This window comes from Drosophila takahashii, chromosome 2R (assembly GCF_030179915.1).
Source record: "Drosophila takahashii strain IR98-3 E-12201 chromosome 2R, DtakHiC1v2, whole genome shotgun sequence".
Classification (NCBI taxonomy): Eukaryota; Metazoa; Arthropoda; class Insecta; order Diptera; family Drosophilidae; genus Drosophila; species Drosophila takahashii.
Window position 1 is genome coordinate 28,946,417 of NC_091679.1, and position 18,620 is coordinate 28,965,036.

Genomic DNA, 18,620 nt, shown 5'->3' on the forward strand with positions numbered 1-18,620 from the left:
CCTAGTCGTTGGTTGGCACAAGATGTTCCAAGCGGACCGTCGTGACTTGGCCTGCCAGCCGCTCCAGTTGGCTGCGCCGAAGGAGCAGGCCCACAGCTGCCTAGTTAAGGTTCCGGATCCTGATCGTCAGGACATGCAGTTCCCGGACATCTGGCTGCGTGACAATTGCCGCTGCAAGGAGTGCTACTTGCCGCAGACTTTGAGTAGATTGCCCCAGTTGTGGAACAATCTGGACACCAGTGTTCGGGTCCTGCGCCAGAGCATTGATGTGGATCAGGAGGTCCTGGATATCGAGTGGTCCGATGGACATGCCTCCCGGTATCCTTTCAGTTGGCTGAGGGAGCGGGACTTCTCGTCGGCCAATCGTCAGCGTTATCTTCGCGACTTCTACCGCCCGGAACAGAAATTGTGGAGCGGCCTGGACTTTGAGCACATCCGAGAAGTTTTCTATTACCAAGACTTGATTACCTGTGATTCGACGCTGCAGCAATGGCTCTACCATTTGGCCACTTTCGGAGTGGCTCTGGTGAAGAATGCCCCCCTGGAAATGGATGTGCTGCGGCGGTTGTCCAATCGAGTGGGCTTTATGAGACGCACCACCTACGGGGAGGAGTTCAGTGTGCGGGCTCAGCCGGGAGCCAGCAACTACGCCTATTTGGCAGCACCTCTTCCCCTGCACACTGACATGCCCTACTTCGAATACCTGCCCGGAGTGACCATGCTGCACACCCTGGAGCAGTCGGCCTCTCCGGGAGGGGTCAATCTGCTTACCGACGCCTTCTATGTGGCAGAGGTGATGCGGGAGCGATACCCGGAGCAGTTCCGGGTCCTCTGCCAGACTCCTGTGGATTGGGCGGACATCGGAAGCGACGGCGATTTGCAATTCCACAATATCTGGAGGGCACCTGTTATTAAGTGAGTAAATTGGGAAAAAAATTATTACTTTACAGAAAAATGGTTATACGTCTTAAATTATTATCAAATAAAAACACCTCTTAACGAGGTAAAAAACTAGTGACGATCGCACCTTCAACATACAAAAGTTCTGATATCAACATTTGTGACGAAAAATTATTACACTCGTCATTAAATAGACTTTCTAATATTTTTTTATTCGGCCCGCCCTAGCAGACTATTCCAGCCTTTTTCCCTTCACAGGCATTTTCTATTGCAGCGTGCCGAATAAAAAAATATTAGAAAGTCTATTTAATGACGAGTGTAATAATTTTTCGTCACAAATGTTGATATCAGAACTTTTGTATGTTGAAGGTGCGATCGTCACTAGTTTTTTACCTCGTTAAGAGGTGTTTTTATTTGATATCAGAAGTTTTTGTTTGTTTACATTTGCTCTCATAGGAGCTAATATATACATTTAAATTTAAATTGGTCAATCATAATTTGTAAGCCATTGTATTTAAACAAATTAAGTTAAAAAGGCGTTTAAGTATTTCAAAATACCTTTTAAACGAGGTATAGCACATGTCGGTACCTTTAGTAGTGTAGAACTTACAAACTAACGAAATTTAGCTATTTTTAGCTTTTTCCCGCTAAAGTAGCGGCTTTTTCCAAAAGTCGTAGAACAAAAGATTCCTATATGGAAGTCTTAAGTGCAAATTTACTGATTCCATGACCCTAAAATACAGTTCGGATACCCTCCCACAAAATTCAATACTCAGGGAGCGTTAATTGTTCGAGCTGGCAACAGTGGCTATTTTCGTATAAAAATAACTTTTAAACGTGACTTTTTACAGTAATGTGTTATATACCAAAATTTAAGGAATCTCAAGGGCTACACAGTTTAAGGTTTTAAAGAAAATCGTTAGAGCCGTTTTTGAGAAAAATAAAAAAAGCTAAAAAAAAAAGGTTTAAAAAATTGTCTTTTGTTCATATTTTTTTAACTATTACATTTACACAAATTGCATATAGAAGGCGTTTATAGCATTTCAAAATACCTTTCAAACGAGATGCAGCACAAGTCTGTAGCTTTAGTAGTATAGAAGTTACGGCTTTCCAAATTTTAGCTATTTATAGCTGTTTTCCCGCTAAACTAGCGAGTTTTTCCAAAAGTGGTAGAAGAAAAGTTTTTTATATCGATGTGATGAACGTCATATCAAATTTTCAAAACTTAAAAAATCATTTGATTTTATTTCAAATCATTTGAATTGATTTGATTTGATTTGAATCATGATTTGATTGATTTGATTTGATTTGAATCATGATTTGAAATCAAATGAATCATGATTTGAAATCAAATGATTTGAAATCAAATCAATTCAAATCAAATCAATGATTCAATGATTTCAAATCATGATTCAAATCAAATCAATTCAATGATTTCAAATCATGATTCAAATCAAATCAAATTTGATTTTATTTCAAATCATTTGAATTGATTTGATTTGATTTGAATCATGATTTGAAATCAAATGAATCATGATTTGAAATCAAATGATTTGAAATCAAATCAATGATTCAATGATTTCAAATCATAATTCAAATCAAATCAAATTTGATTTCAAATCATGATTCAAATTAATTTCAAATTTCATATCATGATTCAAATAAAATCAAATTCAAATCATGATTTAAATCAATTGAATTTGATTTGAATTGATTTGATTTCAAATCATTTGATTTATTTGAATCATGATTCAAATCATTTGATTTTATTTCAAATCATTTGAATTTGATTTGAATCATGATTTGAAATCAAATGAATCAATCAAATGATTTGATTTCAAATTTGATTTCAAATCATGATTCAAATCAATTAAATTGATTTGATTTGAATTGATTTGATTTCAAAGCATTTGATTGATTTGAATCATGATTCAAATCATTTGATTTTATTTCAAATCATTTGAATTTGATTTGAATCATGATTTGAAATCAAATGAATCAATCAAATCATGATTCAAATCAATTGAATTTGATTTAAATCATGATTTGAAATCAAATTTGATTTGATTTGAATCATGATTTGAAATCATTGAATCATTGATTTGATTTGATTTGATTTGATTTAAAATCATTTGATTTCAAATCATAATTCAAATCAAATCATTTGATTGATTCATTTGATTTCAAATCATGATTCATGATTCAAATCAATTCAAATGATTTGAAATAAAATCAAATCAATCAAATGATTTGAAATCAAATCAAATTCAATTGATTTGAATCATGAATTTGATTGATTTGAATCATGATTCAAATCATTTAATTTTATTTCAAATCATTTGAATTGATTTGATTTGATTTGAATCATGATTCAATTCAATTAATTTGAATCATGATTTGAAATCAAATTTGATTCAAATCAAATTCAAATCATGATTCAAATCAATTGAATTTGATTTGAATTGATTTGATTTCAAATCATTTGAATTTGATTTGAATCATGATTTAAAATCATTGAATTGATTTGATTTGAATCATGATTTGAAATCATTGAATCATTGATTTGATTTGATTTCAAATCATTAGAATTTGATTTGAATCATGATTTGAAATCAAATGAATCAATCAAATGATTTGATTTCAAATTTGATTTCAAATCATGATTCAAATCAATTGAATTGATTTGATTTGAATTGATTTGATTTCAAAGCATTTGATTGATTTGAATCATGTTTCAAATCATTTGATTTTATTTCAAATCATTTGAATTTGATTTGAATCATGATTTGAAATCAAATGAATCAATCAAATCATGATTCAAATCAATTGAATTTGATTTAAATCATGATTTGAAATCAAATTTGATTTGATTTGAATCATGATTTGAAATCATTGAATCATTGATTTGATTTGATTTGATTTGATTTAAAATCATTGAATTCAAATCATGATTCAAATCAAATCATTTGATTGATTCATTTGATTTCAAATCATGATTCATGATTCAAATCAATTCAAATGATTTGAAATAAAATCAAATCAATCAAATGATTTGAAATCATGAATTTGATTGATTTGAATCATGATTCAAATCATTTAATTTTATTTCAAATCATTTGAATTGATTTGATTTGATTTGAATCATGATTTGATTTGAATCATGATTTGATTTGAATCATGATTTGAAATCATCATTTGATTGATTTGAATCATGATTCAAATCATTTATTTTATTTCAAATCATTTGAATTGATTTGATTTGATTTGAATCATGATTCAATTCAATTAATTTGAATCATGATTTGAAATCAAATTTGATTCAAATCAAATTCAAATCATGATTCAAATCAATTGAATTTGATTTGAATTGATTTGATTTCAAATCATTTGAATTTGATTTGAATCATGATTTAAAATCATTGAATTGATTTGATTTGAATCATGATTTGAAATCATTGAATCATTGATTTGATTTGATTTCAAATCATTAGAATTTGATTTGAATCATGATTTGAAATCAAATGAATCTCATGATTCAAATCAAATTCAAATGATTTGAAATAAAATCAAATGATTTGAATCATGATTCAAATCAATCAAATGATTTGAAATCAAATCAATTCAAATCAAAATCAATTGATTTGAATCATGATTTGAATTTGATTTTATTTGAATCATGATTTGAAATCATATTTGATTTGATTTGAATTATGATTTGAAATCATTGAATCATTGATTTGATTTCAAATCATTTGATTGATTTGAATCATGATTCAAATCATTTGATTTTATTTCAAATTATTTAAATTGATTTGATTTGATTTGAATCATGATTTGAAATCAAATGAATCATGATTTGAAATCAAATGATTTGAAATCAAATCAATGATTCAATGATTTCAAATCATAATTCAAACAAATCAAATTCGGCACGCTGCAATAGAAAATGCCTGTGAAGGGAAAAAGGCTGGAATAGTTTATACCTCGTTAAGAGGTGTTTTTATTTGATATCAGAAGTTTTTGTTTGTTTACATTTGCTTTCATAGGAGCTAATATATACATTTAAATTAAAATTGGTCAATCATAATTTGTAAGCCATTGTATTTAAACAAATTAAGTTAAAAAGGCGTTTAAGTATTTCAAAATACCTTTTAAACGAGGTATAGCACATGTCGGTACCTTTAGTAGTGTAGAACTTACAAACTAACGAAATTTAGCTATTTTTAGCTTTTTCCCGCTAAAGTAGCGGCTTTTTCCAAAAGTCGTAGAACAAAAGATTCCTATATGGAACTCTTAAGTGCAAATTTACTGATTCCATGACCCTAAAATACAGTTCGGATACCCTCACACAAAATTCAATACCCAGGAAGCTTTAGTTGTTCGAGCTGGCAAAAGTGGCTATTTTCGTATAAAAATAACTTTTAAACGTGACTTTTTACAGTAATGTGTTATATACCAAAATTTAAGGAATCTCAAGGGCTATACAGTTTCAAGTTTTCAAGAAAATCGTTAGAGCCGTTTTTGAGAAAAATAAAAAAAAGCTAAAAAAAAAGTTTTAAAAAATTGATTTCAAATCATGATTCAAATCAAATCAATTCAATGATTTCAAATCATGATTCAAATCAAATCAAATTTGATTTTATTTCAAAGCATTTGAATTGATTTGATTTGATTTGAATCATGATTTGAAATCAAATGAATCATGATTTGAAATCAAATGATTTGAAATCAAATCAATGATTCAATGATTTCAAATCATAATTCAAATCAAATCAAATTTGATTTCAAATCATGATTCAAATTAATTTCAAATTTCATATCATGATTCAAATAAAATCAAATTCAAATCATGATTCAAATCAATTGAATTTGATTTGAATTGATTTGATTTCAAATCATTTGATTTATTTGAATCATGATTCAAATCATTTGATTTTATTTCAAATCATTTGAATTTGATTTGAATCATGATTTGAAATCAAATGAATCAATCAAATGATTTGATTTCAAATTTGATTTCAAATCATGATTCAAATCAATTGAATTGATTTGATTTGAATTGATTTGATTTCAAAGCATTTGATTGATTTGAATCATGTTTCAAATCATTTGATTTTATTTCAAATCATTTGAATTTGATTTGAATCATGATTTGAAATCAAATGAATCAATCAAATCATGATTCAAATCAATTGAATTTGATTTAAATCATGATTTGAAATCAAATTTGATTTGATTTGAATCATGATTTGAAATCATTGAATCATTGATTTGATTTGATTTGATTTGATTTAAAATCATTTGATTTCAAATCATGATTCAAATCAAATCATTTGATTGATTCATTTGATTTCAAATCATGATTCATGATTCAAATCAATTCAAATGATTTGAAAAAAAATCAAATCAATCAAATGATTTGAAATCAAATCAATTTAAATCAAATCAATTTAAATCAAATTCAATTGATTTGAATCATGAATTTGATTGATTTGAATCATGATTCAAATCATTTAATTTTATTTGATTTGATTTGAATCATGATTTGATTTGAATCATGATTTGATTTGAATCATGATTTGAAATCATCATTTGATTGATTTGAATCATGATTCAAATCATTTATTTTATTTCAAATCATTTGAATTGATTTGATTTGATTTGAATCATGATTCAATTCAATTAATTTGAATCATGATTTGAAATCAAATTTGATTCAAATCAAATTCAAATCATGATTCAAATCAATTGAATTTGATTTGAATTGATTTGATTTCAAATCATTTGAATTTGATTTGAATCATGATTTAAAATCATTGAATTGATTTGATTTGAATCATGATTTGAAATCATTGAATCATTGATTTGATTTGATTTCAAATCATTAGAATTTGATTTGAATCATGATTTGAAATCAAATGAATCTCATGATTCAAATCAAATTCAAATGATTTGAAATAAAATCAAATGATTTGAATCATGATTCAAATCAATCAAATGATTTGAAATCAAATCAATTCAAATCAAAATCAATTGATTTGAATCATGATTTGAATTTGATTTTATTTGAATCATGATTTGAAATCAGATTTGATTTGATTTGAATTATGATTTGAAATCATTGAATCATTGATTTGATTTCAAATCATTTGATTGATTTGAATCATGATTCAAATCATTTGATTTTATTTCAAATTATTTAAATTGATTTGATTTGATTTGAATCATGATTTGAAATCAAATGAATCATGATTTGAAATCAAATGATTTGAAATCAAATCAATGATTCAATGATTTCAAATCATAATTCAAATCAAATCAAATTCGGCACGCTGCAATAGAAAATGCCTGTGAAGGGAAAAAGGCTGGAATAGTTTGCTAGGGCGGGCCGAATGAGAAAATATTAGAAAGTCTATTTAATGAAGAGTGTAATAATTTTTCGTCACAAATGTTGATATCAGAACTTTTGTATGTTGAAGGTGCGATCGTCACTAGTTTTATACCTCGTTAAGAGGTGTTTTTATTTGATATCAGAAGTTTTTGTTTGTTTACATTTGCTTTCATAGGAGCTAATATATACATTTAAATTAAAATTGGTCAATCATAATTTGTAAGCCATTGTATTTAAACAAATTAAGTTAAAAAGGCGTTTAAGTATTTCAAAATACCTTTTAAACGAGGTATAGCACATGTCGGTACCTTTAGTAGTGTAGAACTTACAAACTTTTTCCCGCTAAAGTAGCGGCTTTTTCCAAAAGTCGTAGAACAAAAGATTCCTATATGGAACTCTTAAGTGCAAATTTACTGATTCCATGACCCTAAAATACAGTTCGGATACCCTCACACAAAATGCAATACCCAGGAAGCTTTAGTTGTTCGAGCTGGCAAAAGTGGCTATTTTCGTATAAAAATAACTTTTAAACGTGACTTTTTACAGTAATGTGTTATATACCAAAATTTAAGGAATCTCAAGGGCTATACAGTTTCAAGTTTTCAAGAAAATCGTTAGAGCCGTTTTTGAGAAAAATAAAAAAAAGCTAAAAAAAAAGTTTTAAAAAATTGTCTTTTGTTCATATCTTTTTAATTATTACATTTACACAAATTGCATATAGAAGGCGTTTATAGCATTTCAAAATACCTTTCAAACGAGATGCAGCACAAGTCTGTAGCTTTAGTAGTATAGAAGTTACGGCTTTCCAAATTTTAGCTATTTATAGCTGTTTTCCCGCTAAACTAGCGAGTTTTTCCAAAAGTGGTAGAAGAAAAGTTTTTTATATCGATGTGATGAACGTCATATCAAATTTTCAAAACTTAAAAAATCATTTGATTTTATTTCAAATCATTTGAATTGATTTGATTTGATTTGAATCATGATTTGATTGATTTGATTTGATTTGAATCATGATTTGAAATCAAATGAATCATGATTTGAAATCACATGATTTGATATCAAATCAATTCAAATCAAATCAATGATTCAATGATTTCAAATCATGATTCAAATCAAATCAATTCAATGATTTCAAATCATGATTCAAATCAAATCAAATTTGATTTTATTTCAAATCATTTGAATTGATTTGATTTGATTTGAATCATGATTTGAAATCAAATGAATCATGATTTGAAATCAAATGATTTGAAATCAAATCAATGATTCAATGATTTCAAATCATAATTCAAATCAAATCAAATTTGATTTCAAATCATGATTCAAATTAATTTCAAATTTCATATCATGATTCAAATAAAATCAAATTCAAATCATGATTCAAATCAATTGAATTTGATTTGAATTGATTTGATTTCAAAGCATTTGATTGATTTGAATCATGATTCAAATCATTTGATTTTATTTCAAATCATTTGAATTTGATTTGAATCATGATTTGAAATCAAATGAATCAATCAAATCATGATTCAAATCAATTGAATTTGATTTAAATCATGATTTGAAATCAAATTTGATTTGATTTGAATCATGATTTGAAATCATTGAATCATTGATTTGATTTGATTTGATTTGATTTAAAATCATTTGATTTCAAATCATGATTCAAATCAAATCATTTGATTGATTCATTTGATTTCAAATCATGATTCATGATTCAAATCAATTCAAATGATTTGAAAAAAAATCAAATCAATCAAATGATTTGAAATCAAATCAATTTAAATCAAATCAATTTAAATCAAATTCAATTGATTTGAATTATGAATTTGATTGATTTGAATCATGATTCAAATCATTTAATTTTATTTGATTTGATTTGAATCATGATTTGATTTGAATCATGATTTGATTTGAATCATGATTTGAAATCATCATTTGATTGATTTGAATCATGATTCAAATCATTTATTTTATTTCAAATCATTTGAATTGATTTGATTTGATTTGAATCATGATTCAATTCAATTAATTTGAATCATGATTTGAAATCAAATTTGATTCAAATCAAATTCAAATCATGATTCAAATCAATTGAATTTGATTTGAATTGATTTGATTTCAAATCATTTGAATTTGATTTGAATCATGATTTAAAATCATTGAATTGATTTGATTTGAATCATGATTTGAAATCATTGAATCATTGATTTGATTTGATTTCAAATCATTAGAATTTGATTTGAATCATGATTTGAAATCAAATGAATCTCATGATTCAAATCAAATTCAAATGATTTGAAATAAAATCAAATGATTTGAATCATGATTCAAATCAATCAAATGATTTGAAATCAAATCAATTCAAATCAAAATCAATTGATTTGAATCATGATTTGAATTTGATTTTATTTGAATCATGATTTGAAATCAGATTTGATTTGATTTGAATTATGATTTGAAATCATTGAATCATTGATTTGATTTCAAATCATTTGATTGATTTGAATCATGATTCAAATCATTTGATTTTATTTCAAATTATTTAAATTGATTTGATTTGATTTGAATCATGATTTGAAATCAAATGAATCATGATTTGAAATCAAATGATTTGAAATCAAATCAATGATTCAATGATTTCAAATCATAATTCAAATCAAATCAAATTCGGCACGCTGCAATAGAAAATGCCTGTGAAGGGAAAAAGGCTGGAATAGTTTGCTAGGGCGGGCCGAATGAGAAAATATTAGAAAGTCTATTTAATGAAGAGTGTAATAATTTTTCGTCACAAATGTTGATATCAGAACTTTTGTATGTTGAAGGTGCGATCGTCACTAGTTTTATACCTCGTTAAGAGGTGTTTTTATTTGATATCAGAAGTTTTTGTTTGTTTACATTTGCTTTCATAGGAGCTAATATATACATTTAAATTAAAATTGGTCAATCATAATTTGTAAGCCATTGTATTTAAACAAATTAAGTTAAAAAGGCGTTTAAGTATTTCAAAATACCTTTTAAACGAGGTATAGCACATGTCGGTACCTTTAGTAGTGTAGAACTTACAAACTTTTTCCCGCTAAAGTAGCGGCTTTTTCCAAAAGTCGTAGAACAAAAGATTCCTATATGGAACTCTTAAGTGCAAATTTACTGATTCCATGACCCTAAAATACAGTTCGGATACCCTCACACAAAATGCAATACCCAGGAAGCTTTAGTTGTTCGAGCTGGCAAAAGTGGCTATTTTCGTATAAAAATAACTTTTAAACGTGACTTTTTACAGTAATGTGTTATATACCAAAATTTAAGGAATCTCAAGGGCTATACAGTTTCAAGTTTTCAAGAAAATCGTTAGAGCCGTTTTTGAGAAAAATAAAAAAAAGCTAAAAAAAAAGTTTTAAAAAATTGTCTTTTGTTCATATCTTTTTAATTATTACATTTACACAAATTGCATATAGAAGGCGTTTATAGCATTTCAAAATACCTTTCAAACGAGATGCAGCACAAGTCTGTAGCTTTAGTAGTATAGAAGTTACGGCTTTCCAAATTTTAGCTATTTATAGCTGTTTTCCCGCTAAACTAGCGAGTTTTTCCAAAAGTGGTAGAAGAAAAGTTTTTTATATCGATGTGATGAACGTCATATCAAATTTTCAAAACTTAAAAAATCATTTGATTTTATTTCAAATCATTTGAATTGATTTGATTTGATTTGAATCATGATTTGATTGATTTGATTTGATTTGAATCATGATTTGAAATCAAATGAATCATGATTTGAAATCACATGATTTGATATCAAATCAATTCAAATCAAATCAATGATTCAATGATTTCAAATCATGATTCAAATCAAATCAATTCAATGATTTCAAATCATGATTCAAATCAAATCAAATTTGATTTTATTTCAAATCATTTGAATTGATTTGATTTGATTTGAATCATGATTTGAAATCAAATGAATCATGATTTGAAATCAAATGATTTGAAATCAAATCAATGATTCAATGATTCAAATCATAATTCAAATCAAATCAAATTTGATTTCAAATCATGATTCAAATTAATTTCAAATTTCATATCATGATTCAAATAAAATCAAATTCAAATCATGATTCAAATCAATTGAATTTGATTTGAATTGATTTGATTTCAAAGCATTTGATTGATTTGAATCATGATTCAAATCATTTGATTTTATTTCAAATCATTTGAATTTGATTTGAATCATGATTTGAAATCAAATGAATCAATCAAATCATGATTCAAATCAATTGAATTTGATTTAAATCATGATTTGAAATCAAATTTGATTTGATTTGAATCATGATTTGAAATCATTGAATCATTGATTTGATTTGATTTGATTTGATTTAAAATGATTTGATTTCAAATCATGATTCAAATCAAATCATTTGATTGATTCATTTGATTTCAAATCATGATTCATGATTCAAATCAATTCAAATGATTTGAAATAAAATCAAATCAATCAAATGATTTGAAATCAAATCAATTTAAATCAAATTCAATTGATTTGAATCATGAATTTGATTGATTTGAATCATGATTCAAATCATTTAATTTTATTTCAAATCATTTGAATTGATTTGATTTGATTTGAATCATGATTTGATTTGAATCATGATTTGATTTGAATCATGATTTGAAATCATCATTTGATTGATTTGAATCATGATTCAAATCATTTATTTTATTTCAAATCATTTGAATTGATTTGATTTGATTTGAATCATGATTCAATTCAATTAATTTGAATCATGATTTGAAATCAAATTTGATTCAAATCAAATTCAAATCATGATTCAAATCAATTGAATTTGATTTGAATTGATTTGATTTCAAATCATTTGAATTTGATTTGAATCATGATTTAAAATCATTGAATTGATTTGATTTGAATCATGATTTGAAATCATTGAATCATTGATTTGATTTGATTTCAAATCATTAGAATTTGATTTGAATCATGATTTGAAATCAAATGAATCTCATGATTCAAATCAAATTCAAATGATTTGAAATAAAATCAAATGATTTGAATCATGATTCAAATCAATCAAATGATTTGAAATCAAATCAATTCAAATCAAAATCAATTGATTTGAATCATGATTTGAATTTGATTTTATTTGAATCATGATTTGAAATCAGATTTGATTTGATTTGAATTATGATTTGAAATCATTGAATCATTGATTTGATTTCAAATCATTTGATTGATTTGAATCATGATTCAAATCATTTGATTTTATTTCAAATTATTTAAATTGATTTGATTTGATTTGAATCATGATTTGAAATCAAATGAATCATGATTTGAAATCAAATGATTTGAAATCAAATCAATGATTCAATGATTTCAAATCATAATTCAAATCAAATCAAATTCGGCACGCTGCAATAGAAAATGCCTGTGAAGGGAAAAAGGCTGGAATAGTTTGCTAGGGCGGGCCGAATGAGAAAATATTAGAAAGTCTATTTAATGAAGAGTGTAATAATTTTTCGTCACAAATGTTGATATCAGAACTTTTGTATGTTGAAGGTGCGATCGTCACTAGTTTTATACCTCGTTAAGAGGTGTTTTTATTTGATATCAGAAGTTTTTGTTTGTTTACATTTGCTTTCATAGGAGCTAATATATACATTTAAATTAAAATTGGTCAATCATAATTTGTAAGCCATTGTATTTAAACAAATTAAGTTAAAAAGGCGTTTAAGTATTTCAAAATACCTTTTAAACGAGGTATAGCACATGTCGGTACCTTTAGTAGTGTAGAACTTACAAACTTTTTCCCGCTAAAGTAGCGGCTTTTTCCAAAAGTCGTAGAACAAAAGATTCCTATATGGAACTCTTAAGTGCAAATTTACTGATTCCATGACCCTAAAATACAGTTCGGATACCCTCACACAAAATGCAATACCCAGGAAGCTTTAGTTGTTCGAGCTGGCAAAAGTGGCTATTTTCGTATAAAAATAACTTTTAAACGTGACTTTTTACAGTAATGTGTTATATACCAAAATTTAAGGAATCTCAAGGGCTATACAGTTTCAAGTTTTCAAGAAAATCGTTAGAGCCGTTTTTGAGAAAAATAAAAAAAAGCTAAAAAAAAAGTTTTAAAAAATTGTCTTTTGTTCATATCTTTTTAATTATTACATTTACACAAATTGCATATAGAAGGCGTTTATAGCATTTCAAAATACCTTTCAAACGAGATGCAGCACAAGTCTGTAGCTTTAGTAGTATAGAAGTTACGGCTTTCCAAATTTTAGCTATTTATAGCTGTTTTCCCGCTAAACTAGCGAGTTTTTCCAAAAGTGGTAGAAGAAAAGTTTTTTATATCGATGTGATGAACGTCATATCAAATTTTCAAAACTTAAAAAATCATTTGATTTTATTTCAAATCATTTGAATTGATTTGATTTGATTTGAATCATGATTTGATTGATTTGATTTGATTTGAATCATGATTTGAAATCAAATGAATCATGATTTGAAATCAAATGATTTGAAATCAAATCAATTCAAATCAAATCAATGATTCAATGATTTCAAATCATGATTCAAATCAAATCAATTCAATGATTTCAAATCATGATTCAAATCAAATCAAATTTGATTTTATTTCAAATCATTTGAATTGATTTGATTTGATTTGAATCATGATTTGAAATCAAATGAATCATGATTTGAAATCAAATGATTTGAAATCAAATCAATGATTCAATGATTTCAAATCATAATTCAAATCAAATCAAATTTGATTTCAAATCATGATTCAAATTAATTTCAAATTTCATATCATGATTCAAATAAAATCAAATTCAAATCATGATTCAAATCAATTGAATTTGATTTGAATTGATTTGATTTCAAAGCATTTGATTGATTTGAATCATGATTCAAATCATTTGATTTTATTTCAAATCATTTGAATTTGATTTGAATCATGATTTGAAATCAAATGAATCAATCAAATCATGATTCAAATCAATTGAATTTGATTTAAATCATGATTTGAAATCAAATTTGATTTGATTTGAATCATGATTTGAAATCATTGAATCATTGATTTGATTTGATTTGATTTGATTTAAAATCATTTGATTTCAAATCATGATTCAAATCAAATCATTTGATTGATTCATTTGATTTCAAATCATGATTCTTGATTCAAATCAATTCAAATGATTTGAAATAAAATCAAATCAATCAAATGATTTGAAATCAAATCAATTCAAATCAAATTCAATTGATTTGAATCATGAATTTGATTGATTTGAATCATGATTCAAATCATTTAATTTTATTTCAAATCATTTGAATTGATTTGATTTGATTTGAATCATGATTTGATTTGAATCATGATTTGAAATCATCATTTGATTGATTTGAATCATGATTCAAATCATTTGATTTTATTTCAAATCATTTGAATTGATTTGATTTGATTTGAATCATGATTCAATTCAATTAATTTGAATCATGATTTGAAATCAAATTTGATTCAAATCAAATTCAAATCATGATTCAAATCAATTGAATTTGATTTGAATTGATTTGATTTCAAATCATTTGAATTTGATTTGAATCATGATTTAAAATCATTGAATTGATTTGATTTGAATCATGATTTGAAATCATTGAATCATTGATTTGATTTGAATTGATTTGATTTCAAATCATTAGAATTTGATTTGAATCATGATTTGAAATCAAATGAATCTCATGATTCAAATCAAATTCAAATGATTTGAAATAAAATCAAATGATTTGAATCATGATTCAAATCAATCAAATGATTTGAAATCAAATCAATTCAAATCAAAATCAATTGATTTGAATCATGATTTGAATTTGATTTTATTTGAATCATGATTTGAAATCATATTTGATTTGATTTGAATTATGATTTGAAATCATTGAATCATTGATTTGATTTCAAATCATTTGATTGATTTGAATCATGATTCAAATCATTTGATTTTATTTCAAATTATTTAAATTGATTTGATTTGATTTGAATCATGATTTGAAATCAAATGAATCATGATTTGAAATCAAATGATTTGAAATCAAATCAATGATTCAATGATTTCAAATCATAATTCAAATCAAATCAAATTCGGCACGCTGCAATAGAAAATGCCTGTGAAGGGAAAAAGGCTGGAATAGTTTGCTAGGGCGGGCCGAATGAGAAAATATTAGAAAGTCTATTTAATGAAGAGTGTAATAATTTTTCGTCACAAATGTTGATATCAGAACTTTTGTATGTTGAAGGTGCGATCGTCACTAGTTTTATACCTCGTTAAGAGGTGTTTTTATTTGATATCAGAAGTTTTTGTTTGTTTACATTTGCTTTCATAGGAGCTAATATATACATTTAAATTAAAATTGGTCAATCATAATTTGTAAGCCATTGTATTTAAACAAATTAAGTTAAAAAGGCGTTTAAGTATTTCAAAATACCTTTTAAACGAGGTATAGCACATGTCGGTACCTTTAGTAGTGTAGAACTTACAAACTAACGAAATTTAGCTATTTTTAGCTTTTTCCCGCTAAAGTAGCGGCTTTTTCCAAAAGTCGTAGAACAAAAGATTCCTATATGGAACTCTTAAGTGCAAATTTACTGATTCCATGACCCTAAAATACAGTTCGGATACCCTCACACAAAATTCAATACCCAGGAAGCTTTAGTTGTTCGAGCTGGCAAAAGTGGCTATTTTCGTATAAAAATAACTTTTAAACGTGACTTTTTACAGTAATGTGTTATATACCAAAATTTAAGGAATCTCAAGGGCTATACAGTTTCAAGTTTTCAAGAAAATCGTTAGAGCCGTTTTTGAGAAAAATAAAAAAAAGCTAAAAAAAAAGTTTTAAAAAATTGTCTTTTGTTCATATCTTTTTAATTATTACATTTACACTAATTGCATATAGAAGGAGTTTATAGCATTTAAAAATACCTTTCAAACAAGATGCAGCACAAGTCTGTAGCTTTAGTAGTATAGAAGTTACGGTTTTCCGAATTTTAGCTATTTATAGCTGTTTTCCCGCTAAACTAGCGAGTTTTTCCAAAAGTGGTAGAACAAAAGTTTTTTATATCGATGGGATGAACGTCATATTAAATTTTCAAAACTTAAGAAACATGTTTTGGACAAACTGACAAACTGACAAACTGACAAACAGAATTAAATTTTCATTTTGGGAAGAAGAAGGAAATCTTATTTTGGCTATAACTTTTGAACGGAGCGTCGGATTTTGACAAATGACCCCTCATTCGACGGGTATTTTCAAAAGGAATACAACTAAAACATTGCGAGGGGGAATTTATCCCCACCGGCCCCAACAGCTCCAAATTTCGAAATTTTCATTTTTTCACTTTCACCGCTCTCTCTCCCAAGCCAATTGATTTTCTTAAAGTCTTGGTATGCAATCCTTTAAGTTATTGCAATACCTTTCGATTAGTGTATTACTCATTACGATCGGACTATCACAGCAGATTTTCAATTTTGCGGCTATATAATAGTAGTCGCCTTCGCACACTCTCCTGGTGCGCTTCGTCACTACATTATTAATATTTACATGAGTTATTTTCACAAATTTGAGATAAAACCAGGTGTACCACATTAACTTGAATATCATTTTTTAATTTCTTTAAATTCTTAAATATTTCAATTCGAGTAAAGTTGGACTCTTCTTATGAAACTTAAATCTTTTTTATAACATAAAAGGACAATAATTAAAAAAAATTCTTTCTTATTAAACAGGTGGTTTAAAGTTTTTAAAAGTTTTTAGAATGGCCCTTTTTAAAATGTTTTTAAATAAATATTTTTCCATGTGAAAGTTGTTTATTTTTTAAAATTTAATACGTTTAAAATATCTTGCTAAATCTTTTGAATATTTCTCAAGCGACGAGAAAATATTTTTCTTGGAGAGAGATCTTTGCCAAAGTAGAACCTGAATAACCACATTTCCCCCGCTTTCCCATTCGTTGCAGCTTGGACGCCGAGGGGCGATGTGTGCGCATCAACCACAGCATTCCGCAGCGCGACAGCCACTTCAGCGTGCCGGTGGAGCAGGTGCGTCCCTGGTACGAGGCGATGGCCACCTTTGTGGGCCTGGCCCACGAGCACTCGAGCAGATTCAAGACCACGCCCGGCGACGTGCTCACGTTCGACAATTTGCGCCTGGTCCACGGACGAACCGGCTACGACGACACGGACCGCAATGTGCGGCACATCCTGGGCGCCTTCGTCGACTGGGACATCGTGTACTCGCGGCTGAGGGTCCTGCGGAATGCCACCCCACCTGATGCTCCTTAGCTAGGGGCTGCCACATGTGTTTTTCATTGCCCCATTAATTAGCCATCTATCAATGCCAAACACTTTGATTGACACCGCAAAGTAGCCATGCAGCTATGCGAATTATTAACTCACTTTACTTTCGCATTTATTACTTAATTGGAACTTAGCCTTTTATTGACATTTTGAATAAATACTATTTTAATGGCTTTATGCCTTTGACACACTTCAATGCTAATTGACGTTATTCAATTGGGTTAAACATGTGATTGGAATTGCTGGCCTTTCAAGGTAGAGGAAGTCGTTCGAGCTTATCGGCAAAACGTGAACATCTGGCTGATTAGTTATTCAATTAGAATCGATACCCTGTTAAAAGTTTCCTGATTGCCATATATGTGTTTTGATAAAGTACATCTTATTGGTAGAAAATTGTAAAACATCAAACATAATAGGTGTGTTTAAAGTATTAACTGAATTTAACATCATTTTTTCTAAGTATTTAAAGCTAATTAAAAGGGAAGATGCATTCTACTAAGTAAGTTATTTTGAATGTATCATAACTGTGGATGTATTTATAAATATTGAGATAAATATAGAATACTTTTACTTCGCCCATTTTAAAATGCTTTTAATATTTACTGGGTATACAAACAAATCCATGTTTCAATACTCAATTGCCTGCCAACAGGCCACTGGAAGTGAAAGTCCAGCACACGTCATTGTTTACGCTGGGCAGCAAAGTGGCTTATCAGTGGCCAGTTGAGTCAACAGTGTCTGCGAGCACACATATACATTTGTACATTTATATATTTCGGTTATCAATTTATGGCAATGCCGAGATCAACACCGACTTGGCAGAGCTCTTAGCTCTTGGCATGCGAGTAAATCACACCCACACACCGCCCGCTTTTTACGGGACAGGGAGGAAACTTTCGGTTTGTCTTGGCTCGGATGCCAGGGTGCTTTTTTCGGGTGTTTGGGTGCGGTGTCCCGCAGGCAAATCCTT

At 27.9% G+C, this 18,620-nt stretch overlaps 1 protein-coding gene across 1 annotated transcript; it reads left to right on the forward strand.

The window, feature by feature from the left end:
• LOC108059997 (gamma-butyrobetaine dioxygenase) lies at positions 1 to 17,846 on the forward strand. Its single transcript, XM_017145495.3, has 2 exons — positions 1 to 915; positions 17,311 to 17,846. The coding sequence occupies exons 1-2, from the start codon at positions 23 to 25 to the stop codon at positions 17,633 to 17,635; spliced, it is 1,218 nt and encodes a 405-aa protein (XP_017000984.2). The 5' UTR covers positions 1 to 22; the 3' UTR covers positions 17,636 to 17,846.
• Positions 17,847 to 18,620: the final 774 nt, after the last annotated feature.

What these genes read in the sequence shown, in the direction of transcription:
- LOC108059997 (XM_017145495.3), top strand. Translation starts at nt 23, where the DNA reads ATGTTCCAAGCGGACCGTCGTGACTTGGCCTGCCAGCCGCTCCAGTTG. An exon ending in TGGAGGGCACCTGTTATTAA is followed by an intron (nt 916 to 17,310) that starts GTGAGTAAATTG and finishes CATTCGTTGCAG; the next exon opens with CTTGGACGCCGAGGGGCGAT.